At 40.1% G+C, this 16,715-nt stretch overlaps 1 protein-coding gene and 1 long non-coding RNA gene across 6 annotated transcripts in view; one reads left to right on the forward strand and one right to left on the reverse strand.

Moving 5' to 3' along the window:
• vps25 (vacuolar protein sorting 25 homolog) overlaps positions 1 to 16,715 on the reverse strand; it is a 45,198-nt gene that overhangs the window by 13,799 nt on the left and 14,684 nt on the right. For 3 of the 5 annotated variants that reach the window (XM_071463144.1, XM_071463146.1, XM_071463145.1), the window contains 17 exons: positions 15,690 to 15,929; positions 14,666 to 14,746; positions 13,899 to 14,021; positions 12,886 to 12,972; positions 11,374 to 11,441; positions 11,126 to 11,213; positions 10,570 to 10,671; positions 9,423 to 9,521; positions 9,063 to 9,168; positions 8,774 to 8,908; positions 7,633 to 7,731; positions 7,470 to 7,547; positions 7,163 to 7,294; positions 6,889 to 6,994; positions 4,453 to 6,661; positions 4,218 to 4,372; positions 410 to 2,718 (listed from right to left, as the gene is read on the reverse strand). In XM_071463144.1, coding sequence (XP_071319245.1) covers positions 6,484 to 6,661; positions 6,889 to 6,994; positions 7,163 to 7,294; positions 7,470 to 7,547; positions 7,633 to 7,731; positions 8,774 to 8,908; positions 9,063 to 9,168; positions 9,423 to 9,521; positions 10,570 to 10,671; positions 11,126 to 11,213; positions 11,374 to 11,441; positions 12,886 to 12,972; positions 13,899 to 14,021; positions 14,666 to 14,746; positions 15,690 to 15,929 — 1,722 coding nt within the window. In that variant the 3' untranslated portion in view covers positions 410 to 2,718; positions 4,218 to 4,372; positions 4,453 to 6,483. Of the gene's footprint in view, positions 1 to 409; positions 2,719 to 4,217; positions 4,373 to 4,452; positions 6,662 to 6,888; positions 6,995 to 7,162; positions 7,295 to 7,469; positions 7,548 to 7,632; positions 7,732 to 8,773; positions 8,909 to 9,062; positions 9,169 to 9,422; positions 9,522 to 10,569; positions 10,672 to 11,125; positions 11,214 to 11,373; positions 11,442 to 12,885; positions 12,973 to 13,898; positions 14,022 to 14,665; positions 14,747 to 15,689; positions 15,930 to 16,715 lie in introns of those variants that run through there. The other 2 variants (XM_071463148.1, XM_071463147.1) reach the window with 1 other exon arrangement.
• Positions 687 to 4,182, forward strand: LOC139608974 (uncharacterized). The gene is made up of 3 exons (XR_011685122.1): positions 687 to 817; positions 3,378 to 3,597; positions 3,699 to 4,182. It is a non-coding gene; the product is annotated as an uncharacterized lncRNA (long non-coding RNA).

Consider the following 16,715-nt stretch of genomic DNA (forward strand, 5'->3'; position numbering starts at 1 on the left):
CAGTGGGCAGGTTAGCAGCGTTAACCCTGAACATTAACCAGGGCTCTCTGAATATAGCAGCTTTAATGAAGGCATCTGTACATTCATATTAAAAGTTGATCATATGCCAAAGTGAGATCACCCAGCCCTGGTTTCACAGTTGTCTGCACAAAGATTTTAACAAAAGCACAACTTCTGTCTCATCGTCTCTGCATCAGCTCACCACTGGTGTCTCCAACAATAACATCACTTCTCAGAGATTCAGCGGCTACAAAAACTCTGTTCAACATATTCAGCGTCTCATTTGTGCCGAGTTTCCCTCTTTGCAAACAAAACAATAAGCATCAATATTTCAGTTCATTTCTCTCATGATGCAAAGGCCTCGTCCTCCAACCAAACAGGCTCTGATGAATAAAGTGACCTCTCTTACCTTCGGTGCTGCAGAGGAGCAGATCCGCTGGAGGCTGTTGACAGAGCAAAGCCTCAGTTTCTGCCTCATGTTTGTTTGTTGTTGCTTTTTAAAGAAGAAAACGCGCGTTTTCTGCCCAATCAGCGCAGGAGGGCAGCGGATAAACAGCGGCTCTCTGCGGCTCTGCGGCTTCCTCTTCCTGCTCCACCTGCTCCACCACTGTCACAAGGATCAGCTGTTTCTGTGTTTGTTCCCGGTTTATATTTCTGACATTACTCACATCATTCTGGCAAAGACTCGACCGAGTCTGACCAGTTTGTTTCCGGTTTGTCTCACGGACACACGGGAAATATTAAAGCAGAAACATGAAGGCCAGAAAAACCAGGAAGTGCCGGTGAAGGAAATGTTTAAAGTTGATAAACTGCAGCGGTGAGTGAAGGTAGAAGCCCAACAACAGCTGTGCACAAAGTTTAACTTACTGGTAAATAATAATCACAACATTCAGAAACATACAGTTCATTTTGAATAAATAAAAGGCCTAAATGTCACCAGTGATTCCTGGGCCCCAGGACCAGTGAAGTCTGTGTCTGAAAACATCCCTCTGTCCTGAAGCTGGAAACCAGAGAATCCTCCAGAGACAACACAACAACACTGACTCTGAAATGTTAGCAGCTGTGTCCTCCATCAAAACACTGATTAAAATCTGTCAGTGATCAATGAAAATGTTTAATGCAGGAAAGGCATCAGTCTTTAATTGAATCTCTCACATTGAGAGCAAATGAACAAACACAGCAGAAAAACAGACTCTGGAACGATCGACTAAAAAAGTCAAAGGTTTGTTCTCATCTACAGCTGAAATTAAATGAGTTACCGTGCTGACCCTATAATCTACAGTAGCTGTGTTGTGTCTCATTTGGCTTTAAATTGGGCACAAAATTTGAAATTTGAATCTCATTTCAGGCCAAGAAGTGATATAAACATTTTATGGCCTCACAGCATCAGAGCCCCGTTCACTGTTAAAGAGCAAACCGGGTCGACATCGAACATTAATGTTCCCTCTTTGGTTTCTAACTTCAGTGAAGAGCTGCATGTTCACAAATACTGACCAAACTGTTCTGAGACTCAGGAATAAGAACAGTGAGTTCTGTCAGAGGGTTGGTTCTCCTTTAAATGCACAGTCCTGATCATGATTGTAGCGTTCAATCCATGATTATAGTGGTCTGTCCTCAAAGCAGAAAAATAACAGACTCAATTAAACATTAAGGTCATTACAAAAGCCTGTAGAAGACTTCAACAGAATTATCATTTAAACTTGAAACTGAAAAAAAATCCATGATAGGATTGAGATTTCTGACACATGTATGTGTTCTAGGATAAAACACTGGACTGAATGAATGTGAGCAAAGCAGGACAAGCAGGTTCCAGCTGAAGGTGTTTAATCTTTTGCTTGCAGTCAGTCAGGTGTGAGTGGTCACATGTCTACAAATGAAAGAAAGCGAACATACAGGTCAAATTCTGTCACTTTATCTTGAATAAATCAACAAACAATTCTAAATCAAAATCAGTACAAACATTATCGCTTTAAATATATAATCGTGGGAGAACAAACCAAGGAGATTAAATGTACCACTGAACAACAAAATACACATGACTTGAGGAAATATAATGAAATAAACGACTCACTCTACACACTCAGGAACAAAGGTGGAAAGATGGAGGGAAGCAGCTCAACTGAAGGCCAATCAGAGAATGAGCTCAGGACACAGAACAAAGAAAACTCAAGACACCTGTTCGAGCTGCCCAGTTCTCCACCTGTGCTGCTCAGAAAATGCAGTACTCCAATTTGCATTTTCACATACTCATGTGTGTACTCATCTACGAACGTATTAAAATGATGATTTTCAAAGACTGAACCTGCTCTGCAGTGACAGTATTTAAACATAATGAACAAACAGCCCTCAGGCCACTGCATTTACATGTCACTGCGCTCTTTAGGGCTCAAAATGAAAACGCACTCAGTCCTCTAATTGAGGCAGGTTATCAGTGAGGACGTCACTTCCTTGTCAATTGTAATGTTTCTGTCACTGGGGCAGTGGTTGTAGCTTGTTCCCTGTAAGGAAATGACCAGAGATGAGATTTAAAGATTTTTAAATGTATTACAATAAGTGATAAGATGCTGAGAGACAGTCTCATCTCATCAGTGAGGACGTCACTTCCTCGTCTCTCGTCACTTTGTCTGGGGCAGTGGCAGCAGCTTGTTTTACCGTCTGTGTCTTATATCAATACAACTCAATGGAAATCACCAGACATATGATTTAAAGAATTTATCTCTGGGCGTGAATCTCCATCAGCTGAGTCTGCTCCCTCTGCAGCTCCACCTTGATCCCTCACCTCAATGCACTCTTCTTCTCAGTCAGCAAGATCTTGAATTCATTTCAGATATAAAGCCTGTACAATGATATGAGCTTGATGAGTGTTTGATCACTTCCAGTGGTGATGGCTCACACAGTAAACTCAGAATAACAAACCTAAATAAATGCAGGTGAAAGACCTTTTAAACATGTTTGTTGTCTCCATTTTCCTGAGAGTCGCTCAGCAACAGTTTGTTGACTGATAAATCAGAGTTTAGTAGGATGTGCACACGATGAGCCCACAGGAGGAAGCTCCTCTCTGAGCTGCAGGTCTGTGGTGACCTCTAGTGACAGGACTGAAGTGTTGCTCTGTGTCTGAACTATGTTCAACACTCAGGAAGAAAACAAGAAAACCAGACAAGGTTCCTACTATTTAAACATGCGTTTTCTTGAAGACCATGAACTCAAATATTAAACCATAACAACCATATCATTTGAATAGGTTTGTTTGGTGTGTGTGTGTTTGGGGATTTTTGCTGCTAAAGCTGAGTAATCTTGCCCCAGAAACCTGCGAACTACTGTTGAGTTTCATACAATTTTTAAAAAATATTAAGATGAGTGAGATTTTTTTTCCACAGGTGACCCACAAACACAAACTCCAGACTAACTGAGCCTCCTTCAAAATAAAGAAAAGCCTCTGCAGCAAACTGAAAACAGCAGCTGTGGTCGTCCTGGATTTCAGTGGTGTCCAGTTTACAACTTGAACCTCATCTGACACCTCGCACCAATCAAGACTTCACTGTCATAAAGTCTGAGTGTGAAGTGAACACAACACAACTGCCAACATTTGAATCTCAAGTAAGTAACTAGTCCAGCTCACCAAGAAGATGAGATGTTCAACAGGATAAACATGACTTGAGGAAATATAATGAAATAAACTACTCACTCTACACACTCAGGAACAAAGGTGGAAAGATAGAGGGAAGCAGCTCAACTGAAGGCCAATCAGAGAATGAGCTCAGGACACAGAACAAAGAAAACTCAAGACACCTGTGTGAGCTGCCCAGTCAGCTCACCTGTCCTGCTCAGGCCGGCAGTCATGTGACCCCACATCCCACAGTACACACCATTTCATTAAAAACAAAATGCAGCAATCCAATTAGCATTTTCATTTTCACACACTCATGTGGGCGCCCTATGACCATATAAAATGAAAATTGAAAAGTGGCAATATTCAAATACAAAATGTACATTTACAGATCACTACACTCTGTAGGGGTCAAAATGAAAATTCAGTCTGTCAGTCATCTCATCAGTGAGGACGTCACTTCCTCGTCTCTCGTCACTTCGTCTGGGGCAGTAGCAGCAGCTTGTTTTACCCGTCTGTGTCTTATATCAATACAACTCAATGAAAATGACCAGACACATGATTTAAAGAATTTAAATGTATCACAATAAGTGATTGGAAGCTGAGAGACAGGAGTCTGGTCGTTATTCTGATCCCAGGTCACAGCAGAGATTCAACCAGCTGTGGGCCTGAGTCTGCTCCCTCTGCAGCTCCACCTTGATCCCTCACCTCAATGCACTCTTCTTCTCAGTCAGCGAGATCTTGAATTCATTTCAGATATAAAGCCTGTACAATGATATGAGCTTGATGAGTGTTTGATCACTTCCAGTGGTGATGGCTCACACAGTAAACTCAGAATAACAAACCTAAATAAATGCAGGTGAAAGACCTTGTAAACATGTTTGTTGTCTCCATTTTCCTGAGAGTCACTCAGCAACAGTTTTTTCACTGATAAATCAAAGTTTAGGAGGATGCGCACACAGTGAACGCGCTCGTGAACGCGCAGCGCCAGATCGAGAACGTTTTTCGCTCGTTCTCATTGCCCAAAGGCATGATGGGAGTGACACTACTGCGCAGTCTCTATGAGCCGCATAACCCGGAAGTAACCTAAATCTAAAGTGGCCAGTGAGGTTACACTATGGATGTATTATAATACATCCATGGGTTACACAGTGTATACAAAGCAGCAGTAATCATAAATATCATTACCATTTCATGTTACTTTAAATTCCACTACATCTCAGAGGGAATATTGCACTTTTTTAAATCCCACTTTATTTAGTAATCAGCTGTAACTACTAGTTATTCTGCAGATTAAGGTTTTACACAGAAAGCAAGTGCTGAGTTTACAAAATATGATGGATTGTTGCCCATGAAACTACACACAGGCCTTACCTGGACTGACTGAAGATGCAACATTTAATGCCTGCTTGCACAGTGAAGCATCAGTTAAAATAAAAATAAAGCAAGCCTGACAATGATACTCTGAAAACGGCATCCAGCTTAGTGACTACTACTATACTTTTTGTATCTTTTGCTGATATCACTTATGAGTACATTTTATTTGTAAGAGCGTATTTTTTTTTAGTATTGCTGCTTCTACTTTAGTAAAGGATCTTGAACACATCTTCCACCACTGTGAATCACTTGTATGTTCCTGATGAACAGTCTCTGTTGAATCAGAACTGAAAAATGTCTGACTTGAACGTCCATCAAGTTCAACTGAATTTCTACCACGTGCCCCGTACATTGTTTGTCACATTTTCATGAGCTTTTTGACAAGAAAACACACAACTATACCTTTTTTCTTCTTTTTTCTTTACAAAGTTATTTTATTATGGAATAACTTGTGCATTTTCAACAACTTCCAGCATAAATATGCCATCTATTTCTATTTACAGGACATATATCTCTTCTAATATCCACTTTTCTATTTCATGGTCAGACTGACTTTACAGCCAACTGTCAAAAAGATGTATTACTTATTTATATTTCTATGTTGTTATTATACAGTTTCTTCAAGTACTGCATGATTGAAAAATGGTGTTTTACAATTCAGTGGGTTGCACAAGTATTCTAGGTCACCGTCTACTTCACAGCAAGATATTTGTATTAATATTTCTTTTTTATACATTCCTATATTACAATAAAATAATTCATGGGTAAAAATGAAACTGAAAGACAAAAATGCAATATTAGAATACAATCCCAGTTATTGCAATGTGTGATATACTTTAACTTCAAATCCAAAATAATATTTAAAGGTCATTAAACTTTCTAAAATAAAGATGGAAGCAATCGTTGATCATTTTAAAAGAGAGAGTTAATGCATCTGTCCAGGTTTGACTTGGCCTCTAGTATAACTGTGATTTAGACAAACTGAAACAAAACAAAAATGAAAATAAAAATAAACAATTAAAATCTCCAGAAAGTGACTTGTGAGATTAAGACAGCTACAATCTCAGGGAGCAAGAGGAATCTGACACAGTCCTTCCTCCAGCCAAGAAACAAGCTCAATAGCTCTGAGACGGGAAACTAAACCACACCTATCTACACCTGTGCAGCTCAATTTCCAATTCTACAATACTGCCAAAGATAGTTCTAACAGTGTGAGCCTCCTATGGAGTAAATCTGGACAAAACAGTGGTTAAACATGCTTCAAATATTCCCAGCAAAAGACTCTTTGAAGGTTCCTCTGTGTAGTTTTAAGAGGTTACACTTCAAATATTCTGAGCAGAGAAAACCTAAAAAGCCCTTTCACTTACTTTACAAGAACAGTTTCATTTTCAGGCCTTGCACCGAAGCTGTTTATGTGCATGCATGTGAATCTAGCACTTCAAATAACTTGAGCACATTTAGACATTTGCCCAGGTCTGCACTGGAGGCTTGTGACTGCTTTAGCTGGAGCAGAAGATACGCTCATATTCATTGAGGATGAACTCCACTATCTGGTTCTGAAACACCATGTACATCGCGATGTTGGACGACTCCATCTCTGGCCGAAGCAGCGTCGGGCCGAACACAATTGCCACGTTCTGCACAGTCATGCGATTGTCCTCCCCAAACTGAATGACCCTGTCAGCAGAAATAAAATGACAACGTGAGGAGTGGTAATATTCCTGATATTGTTTTTTTTTTTTTTATAATTGATGTGCCTTGAGCAGCTAAGGCAAGACTTGTGCATTCAATTTAACTTTTTCCAATTACCTTATTAAATCAACTTCATTAACCACCTCCTGTACTCGTTCTCATACTATGTGATGAAACATGTAGTGCTCAGAAGTAAAAACAATGACGTATACCTGCGTAAATGCCCAAAAAGAAGTTCCATAGTATCATGATTTGGAGGAGGAAGTGATTTGACCAGGTCATACATGTGACACAGTTTTGTGTTATAATCAGGAACTCCTAGAAAAACAGGACAAAGGTTCTTAATCAGTTATAAATGCATTATCATAACGTCATATTATCAATTTATATATTTGCTGTAGTAAGACCAAATATACAATCATTTGTATAATCATTTGGTGATATTAGGGTGTTCCAAGTAGCTGGACAACAATAAAATCTGCTTACTGATAGCTGTAATGAAGCTATTGAAGTGGCTGTATGGGAAAAGCGGCTCAGCGAGCTCTCGGAAAAACAACTTCAGCGCTCCGGTGATGACATGAACGTCCTCCCACTGGCCGTCCTCGAGGTCCAGTTCCTCTGTTTTAACACAACAGGTGCACAGACCATTAAAACACAGCAGAGGGCACTGCTGTCTACACTGAGATACTGCAGTGAATCCACGCATGCACTATGACATCTACCGTCTCTGTTTGCACGCTCATTGACTGTATTACTCAGTTTGATACATGTGAACTTGTAACCTGATGTTTACCATGATCTGCTTTGAAGCGTAGTTTCTGAATGACCGCAAGGTTCCCACTCACTCGATAGAGTCCATCGATGTCTAAACCTGTCAATCAACACATTAGTTAACTGCTAAGCTGCACACAGCAAAACAACCTTAGTGTGATTTTGATGTAAACAAGGTGGATTACCTCTCTTTTCTACTGCTTTGATACATTTGTCCACAAAACTAGGGACTGTGGTCTTCTCCTGTACACACAGTGAGGCCAGATGGCAACCAAACACATTCTCTGAAAGGAATAGAAACATTATCATTGTAATTATTATTATTATTAGCATTAATAATGTAGTAGTAGTTCTATTAGCAGTTTTATCATCCCACCAAAGATGTGCATATTGAAGATATTGTTAATCCTGTTAATAAGACAGAATGAAAATAAAATCAGTTTGAGAAAATGTAGTTTTTACATTGGTAAATAATAACATAAAAACAAAAACTAGACAATATTTGTGAGGTAAAACAGTTGTAAACGAACTACAATTTCAGCATTTGTACATCTAAGTAGAGACTGTCTATCAAACATCAATAATTATAAAAAGTATAGATCACAACAGAAATGTGACAGATGTATAGCACGTATCATACATTCAGTATAAAATAATTCCAAAATAAATAAATGTAAAGAGTTTAATAGTCAAATGAGTATCAGAAAATTAAAAATACACACAATGGGCTAAATGTACAGTACATCGCATTCATAGTAATATGAATAAATAGGATGTGTTAGTGCAACAGCTACTTTTCCTAGGGACAAAACAGCTACAGCAGTTTTACATAAATATGTAAACCAGTCTTGATAAAAGTGAGCTGCTGTCAGGGGAATTAACTCAGAATCAGAAAATTAACTGGGTAACATTATCACTGTTTTTCAGGTGGTGGGGAGCAAAAGCCTTCAAATGACACAGAAAGCCAAGTCTGGATCATCATCTCTTGGAGTAATTTGATATCCTCCCCTTTGGACAGAGATCCAGGTGCAACTAGTTCAAATCGCACTCACCTTATGAGAAACAAAAACTCTTAATTCCAATATTATTACTCATCCCTATCATTATTATTAAAGATTATCTTTGCTTTTACCACACGGACCTTTTATTTTATTGTGTATTTTATATGTAGTGTCAACACTGTTAATATCTTAAATTGTCTTATTATCTCAACTTGTGTCTATGTTTTCTGTTTTCTGTACTGCTTTACTGCCAAAAGAACTTCTTCCTAAAGGGCAATAAAGATCCGAACTGATCTAAAATCAGTACGTCGGGGTGTGAAAGTACCTCGGATGTAGCCTTTCTCCTTGACAGACTGCAGTGTCGGGCGTTTCATGAGGAACTTCATCAGCTTGGTTCGAACCCTCTTCTGGTCTGCGTCTCCTGCAGAGCTGGATGAGGATGTGACACTCGGCCTCGTGGCTGCACAAAGCAATGTTAGACTTTTAAAATGGTTGTAAATGTCGCTCTGAATGGGCTTAATATACCTAACTAGGTCATTACATCATTCATTCCACAATTAAATCAGACGTGGTTTTCTCTCGCAGTGAAGGGAAATCTAATTTGCTGAACTTACATCTTCGCTTGTCTGTGGCACCTCCAGACCTGTCATCCCGCTCTATGTTGGGAATCTTCTCATATAAATCCCCGTCCTCCTCCTCTGAGTGATGGTCCTGGTACTCCTGATGAACAGAAATATAAATGACCTCTGTATCAACAATTACAAACCTCAACTGAACAGCATCTAATCACTTTCATTTCCCTCTCACGTCTGTCTTAAATATGAGTGGTATAGAGTCTGTAATCATCTTATATAACTCTCAATAGGAAAGTGTTTTTCCTGCAGTGACAAACTATTCAATTACAGACAGATTTTCCTTTGGAGTGTAATGCTGATAATTTTCAATTATCAGTTGCAGACAATGGAAGTACCTACCAGTTGTCGTATGGTGTCCATTAAGACTTTGTGCCAGTCATTGATGATGCTTTCTGTATCGTACTGTATCAGAAATTCCACACCGTTCTTGCCTTTTAACTGAAGGAGAGATAATTCATTAAAGAGGACACTTAATCATAGATGTCTTGTATCTTAAATTACCTCTTAATATCAGTTATATGATTGATGGGGTCCAATATGAACTCACTATTTTATGCCAAAGTTAGAACTGCTTTGATTCTGAATCAGTATCTGATGACAGTGGGTCAGTTGTGTGATCACTGTCAATAAAATTTGATTTTCTTTTTTGCCATGCTGGCGTAGCTCTTGCAGTGTCTTGACTATTGGATGGATTAGTGTGAAATTCAGAGCTAACGTTAATGTCCTCCTCAGGGTGACTTATTAACGTAAATGATCCCACAGCTTTTAATTTAGTGCCATTATTTATGCCATTAGAGATGAGGATGTAACTCAAAAATCACAGATCATTCACATCTGCTTCTAGTAATTGAACTCACAACTGTTGATTTAAAGGTCCCATATTGTATAAAGTGCAATGTCCATGTCTTTTTTGATTATAAAGCAGGTTGAGGTTCTATATTAATACTGTGAAAGTATCAAAGCCTCAGTCCACAGAGAAATGCACACAGCCTGTATTCAGAAACTGAGCCTTAAAACCAGCCGTCAGTACTTGTATCTTTGTGATGTCACAACAAAGCAGCCCTGAGCACAGCCCACCTGGACCCACCATCCTGCCTTGCATGATTTGGTTTCTCTGAGTGTTTACCTTAAACCCGATATATTTTTATTTGATCACTCAAAAAACAGTCAGCTCTGAGTCTCTCTTCTGATTGGCTGACTGACCTGTTGTTACTAAAGCTCCGGAGAAAAGCCTGAGAGAGGAGATTTAAAACTACACTGAGATTGGCTTTGGTTCTTAAAACCACAAATATATCTTCTTATGAATCTCATCACTTCAAATAAAATACTGGAATAGTGTAAAATACGGGACCTTTAATATTGGACATAAACGTATGAGATCGTGTTTTAGTGGAGAAGCTTTGTAAATGCTAAACGTACAAGCACATATTGTTTGCTCAAGATAAAAACCTCCATGGAGAGGAGACCTGTCATCAAATGAACACACCTCTAAAACATTCTTTTTGCTTGATTTGTCCTTCGAGGCCCAGCCAATCGTCGCTCCTCGCAGATCCACCGCAACCTCTGGAACAATCTGATTTGTCTTGTTCTGCACAGAGTAAAAAAAATTTTAAATACAGCTGTTTACCAAACTGACGGCACGGCATTCCAGGAGATGAGCTGCGTTAAACACAAGCTGTCCCTGTCACTGTCAGCTCATGACCTGAGGGTTTGTCACTCCTTCTAAAGGTGGCACAACAGCCTGCGTTATGCTGCAGTTTAATGTTTCATTTCCCTTCTTAGGAATATGAAACATGGCACCAAAGTGCAGGGTATATGAAAAAAAAAGTTTCAGATAATGTATTGAAACTTCAAGATGAAAAAAAGATAAAGACAAGCCAGTGATTAATTCTGTCTGTAACTTCTCACTGAGCCACAGCCCCCTCAGAAATGTACAGAATGCAGCAAGAGCAGCAGCATTCATGTGTCAGAGTTTCTTATTAATGCATGATAAACGCTTTTATTCTCCTGCGAGTCCATTACTTAAGAAGCGTGTATCATACCGAGGCCCCTGTCGCTGCAGACTTTGGGTCTTTGTGGAACGTCAGCACTCCTCCGTGGAGAACCGTCCATGTCTGGGCCCAGTTTTTCCTGAAATGGGGAGAATAAGCATGTGACTAACACAGAACAAAGCCACAGAGAGCTTCAGGGGGTGGGGGTGGGAGGGGGGACATGACTCCAAACACACCCAAACTCAAAATCCGAAACGTGAGAATGTCATACCTGCAAGAAAAAGAAGGTTATAATTTACCTTACTTTCTTGCCGTTCTCAGACACTTTTGTTTTGTTGAGAATCCCAGCTTTCTCCAAGTTCTGCACCTGAAAACGTTAAAAAACAACAACATTTTAATGCTTTGTTGATTATATATAATTGTTGAACTGATGTGTAAAGTCAAGGTGTGTGATGACATGGGAGACGCACATTTCTGGTTACAATGCTGTAACTAAATAAAGTCATGCATTGAGACAGCATTCAGCAGCTTTCACATCCAGACTTCTCTATTACAGTGTGAACAATGATGGATTCCTCACAGCGGGGACTTTCCCAGGAGGCAAATTGTGATTGTGTGGTAAACTGTGATAAAAGAAAGTTGTAGTTTCAGCATCACTACACACAAATCAACAGAAAAATTGGTCTCGTCTGTTTAGGCTGGTGTTATTCTAGATTTTTGTTGCGTCACTAAAACAGGAATTAAAGGTACAATGGCACAAATTTATAGCCAGAGATTTAGTTGGTTTTTTTTAGTGAGTATTTCCAGCAGCACATCAGTGTGTGTGGGATTGAGTCAAAATAAACTATTGTCTGAGGGTGTGTGTGTTCATGTAAGGAAGGAACATGTCACCCAGTGTAACAGTGTGACTCACTGATGTGTTTTTAATAGTTTTTGGAAACAGTGGAGCTCCATGGCACAGAGAGATAATACGTATCAGTTCATTGATGGTTTTGGTTTTTTCATGTTTTTATATTTCTGCCTCTTTCACCTTGATTTTATCAGTGACCACATTAAAGGACCTATGGCTGAATTTAGCCCATTACACAAATCCATTTTTCTGGACTGTGATTGAATAAGGGGCCCACAATTTTTCAAGCCCAACTTAAAACAAGAGTCAGGTTCCCATGTGTACATTAAGACAGGTTTTGCCTGCTGTAAACTCTCCTCCACTTCATACTGACCCTTAAAAAAAATAACTTTCTGATGCAATTCTAGTGTAAAGCATTAAGAAAGGACAACTACAGCTCTTTCTATTGTTTATCTGAAGCTACTATGAGGCCTCAGTCACACACATCTAGTTAGTATCTTCCAATGTTGCATAATTTTAATACTATCCTTCCATTAAAGTCTGGGGAAACAGAGAGGTGATATGATTAAAAAAAAGGACCAACAGCACAATGATTTTCCTGTCCCAACAGGGGAAAAACATGACTATATGAACGACAAGATGGTTCAAATGATCACAGTGTTTGATGCAGGGAATGAAACACATCTGTTCAAGTACAACAAACACTTGTTGAGTGATCAGTCACACCTTTTGCCCCATCATAGATAGACGCTATCTATGGATCAAGCTCAGGTGAACACTCAAACTAACAACCCACGTTATAGCGCAGCCACCTCGAGGTCAGATAATAAGGGTTTCTCCAGGGTCTAAACCCAAAAGCCTTAAGAGAGAGATACAGAACAGCATTAACGTCTAACTAACTCATTTTTTTCTCAGCTTCAAGCAGACGTGACTGCACTGGTGCGACACGAGTTCCACTTACGTTATGCTGCGTGTCTGGAGAGTTTCCTGTGCTGGAGCTGTCGCTGCTGTAGTCGGACGTGTTCCTCCTGTGAGTCGGGACGAACCTCTGAACAAGAGGAGAAGAAAAGTGGAGGGAGATTTTAGGATTTATAATAATTCTGAAAACATGAGACCAGAACATCTAAAATGCAACTTAGATTACAGCCACAAAAGTATGTTTTTAAAAGTTGTTCCAAAATTTTCATTTCTTTTTTCTGTATTCGATTTCATTCATAATTTTTTCTTGATCGTGTTTCTAGAGTTAGAACAAATAATTTGGTAAAAATGAAACAATAGTTGCACCATGGTCTTTATCATCACTACCATTGTTCACATCATTATAAACGTTCATGATGTGGTCAAACGTATGCATATCTGTGGTCTGTCAGTGTTATTAATATATTGGTTCTTGGTGAGGAGGAACCTCTTGTTGTCCTGACCACAACCACATCCAGATAAACTGGATCACCAACAGAGCCAGACCTTATCACCTGAATGAATTTTACAATAAATAGGGATAAAAGACTAAAGACACATCTACAAATAGTCTTAAGCGATCAGATCACGATTTTTGTTAAATCTGAGGGGAGAAATACAAACCAGTCCTGACCTGAAATGCTACCGCTGCTGTGACCTTGTGCAGCCAGGCTGCTGGAGTTGTGTTGTGTGTAGGAGCAAGTACAAGCCCTTATTTGTATCCAGCAACCCCCCCAGGTGTTTGTGCACTAATGCAGCTCTTCCTGTTCCTCCCTCCGCCACTCTGTCGAGCTGTTACTGTAAATAAGAGTGTGTTGCAGCTGATTTGCCTTGCTAAATAAGGGTTAAAAACCTAGGAGTGTCCCATGTTAAGCAGGGACTCACCCCCACTACTTCTGCCTGACTTTCTGTTTAAGCTGGCTGACACACCCTGAATGTGTGATACAACATGTACATGTAGATGCAGGTCTGAGAGTGTGTGTGTGTGTGTGTGTGTGTGTGTGTGTGTGTGTGTACCCCATCATCCTGGGCTGCGCTGAGCTGAGCGGGTCCCATGGTGTGTCTCCAGTTTTTAATGACTGACACGTTTTCAGCCTCAACACCATTCTCCACCCTGGACTGACCTGGACCTACAGGGGCCTGGAGGGACCAAAACACACTTTAGTTTAGTTTAAATACAAATGCAAACAAATCTGTTTTACTTTAAACCAGACAAAGGTGATTCGGTTGAATTTGTGTCCAGAATGCAAAGCACAATTCTCACTAGGGTGTGGGTGGGCTTTTCAAAATCTTATTTATGTCCCCCTCACTTTCACTGTTTCAGTTTGATTTTCTCACTTAAATCACATTCAGCGTTGTTTTCTTACCGTCCAGCCTTCCAAGTCCAGATAAGAGAGGGGCTCAAAGCAATAAGCTTCATGTGCTTTTGTCCTGAGCCTCACCTCTCAGGCTACACACAGGCTGCCCTACCTTTATTGGTAAGGTTGTTTGGGCTGTATACAGGCTGAAAGGAATCGGCCTACCTGTACACACCTCTAAGAAGGGAACACCAGCAAGTTGGTAGACGTATGCATACTTGTCTGAATGATACATATTGTTATTTACTTTATATCATGAACAAAGTCCAAACTGTTTTTGTTTGACCCCAAACCAAGAATGTGATCAATAATCACAATCTGAATTAAAATTTGTCTCTGCAAATCATAAATTCAGCAAAAAAAGATTTAAAAAAATCCCAACTCTGATCCATTGTAGTTTTATAACCACAGAAGAAGGAGCTTTACCTCGGGTAGGTTCCACTGAGACTTGGAGCCGTCTCTCAGGTAGTAGTAGGTCTGCCCTCGATCATCCACAGACTTGATCCACTGTTGCATAACATGAGTTTCTTAGTTAAAAACGGTTCAATGAAAATTAAACTATTTTTACTGCAAAATGACTTAAGTCAACTATGACTCATAACATGAAAAGCTCCTCTCCTATACAGAAGAGACGTCCCACAGTGATGACACAGTACGGTTAAGAGAATGAGGTACATGGTTTAGAGGAAGAGTTGTGCAGTACTTCTTGCATCATCTTATTTAACTGGTACTTTTAGACCGTTTTAAATCGGTCTACACTGTAAAGTCATAGTACACTTCAAAGAAAGTCCTTGTCGCTCAAACTCCCTCTGACCATAAATGATGAGATAAGAAAGCCTGCAAGATATGAGCTATTTTCTCTTGTTCTCTTTTTTAGCCCCCCCAGCAGCATGGCTGTGTGGACAGCAGTGGTGGTCTGCTGATACGTCAGTTGATCCACCACTTTCAAAACAACTGGATTGGCCATGACATTTTGTACAGACATTCATGGTCCCCAGTTGATGAATCCCAATGACTTAGATGATCCTGCAGTGTCACCATGAGGTTGACATCTGTCAGTCGGGCACTGTTGTGTGAATGACAGCAGGTGTTTTGAGCGTGACCGTTCAGACAGGCTGTAAATTTCCCTTTGAATGGGAACAGACGACGCCTCGTACGAACTAATTAGTTTCAAGCACACCCTGGCCTGGAGACTAAACAGAACGCCTCGGTCTTTGCTTCTGTCAGACATCAAAACAATCACAGATGACCTTTGAGTGATAGCTAAAAATACTTCTGCAATCAAACTTCACGGTAACCATGTTGCGATCTCTTAATGCCGCTGTCTGTTTGGAACATACAGCAGCAGTCAATGAGTAACTTCAGAAAGTAAAGCACTTCATAAAGCGTAAATGAAGACACTTTCAACTGTTGACTTTGATTCCATAACCCCCCACGTCCTTTTACGTACCTGATCTGGAGAGTGTTCGCTGGTGAACACCCAGGTCCCGTTGGGTTCCACAGTGAGGTTCCAACCAGCTGGGGTGCTGCGGTCCAGGTTGGCCCTGGGGATGATGGTCCGGCTCACGTGGCTGAGGGTGTACTCCTTAGGGAAGGTGGGAGGTCCCGCGGCGAGGAGCTCCTCGTGGGCCTCTGGTAGATCAGCAGCTGGGTAATCCTCCGAGGGATAGTCCTCCTCAGGTAGAGGAGGCTGGGGATTTAAACATGGTGGAAAAGCACATTAAAACACACACACACAAACTGGAAAATAAATATATGTATAAAAACAATTAACATATAATAAAATGGTTTCATCTGTACAAAACTGAACAGGTAAAAGTTACAATTTGTGATTTTACAGCTGTAACTCTGGGCGAGGAAACGAAAAAGCGTATAAAAAAAAATGTTGAACTATATCTTTAATCATCCCTGGGGAGTCCTGACCTTCAGATTGGGAACAACTGAAATAATCAACAGAGACGCTGAAAAAAACGTCTCTTCATCTCACTGAATAAAGTCAGTTGAATAAATTCCTTCAGTGGCCCCGATAGAGAGCTCAAGGACTTTGCCATGACTTTGATAAATAAGTCGCACCATTTCCATGGCCTCAAAGTATTATTCTGTCTGGGCTCATAAATGCTCAAGCTAAAAAAAAAAAAGTCATTATGGGGGAGAAAGAGGTCACTTGTTGCTTGTGTTGCAGAATGAAACAGTATATGTGTGAAATAATTGGAATAATGGATGAATAATGGATGCAAAGCGCAACATTTCCACTAATCTTTCTTAAGTTAATCTAAAATGAGGACAGATGTCTCGTTTCTTTTAAAGTTAGTGACACTACTGGGGACTACTGGGGACATTCTGCACTGGTGCGGTTAGATTTCCTAATGAAAATGAGTCCGGTCTGCTATAGAGGTGCAGGAGGATTTAATTCCATTAAAAGCAGACTGTATTTACAGCTTTCCCCTGGGTGAAGCTAAAACAGGAGACACAGGGA

The sequence above is a fragment of the Trachinotus anak genome, unplaced genomic scaffold (assembly GCF_046630095.1).
Source record: "Trachinotus anak isolate AG129_WGS33_773 ecotype Australia unplaced genomic scaffold, CSIRO_AGI_Tana_v1 ptg000025l, whole genome shotgun sequence".
Lineage (NCBI taxonomy): Eukaryota > Metazoa > Chordata > Actinopteri > Carangiformes > Carangidae > Trachinotus > Trachinotus anak.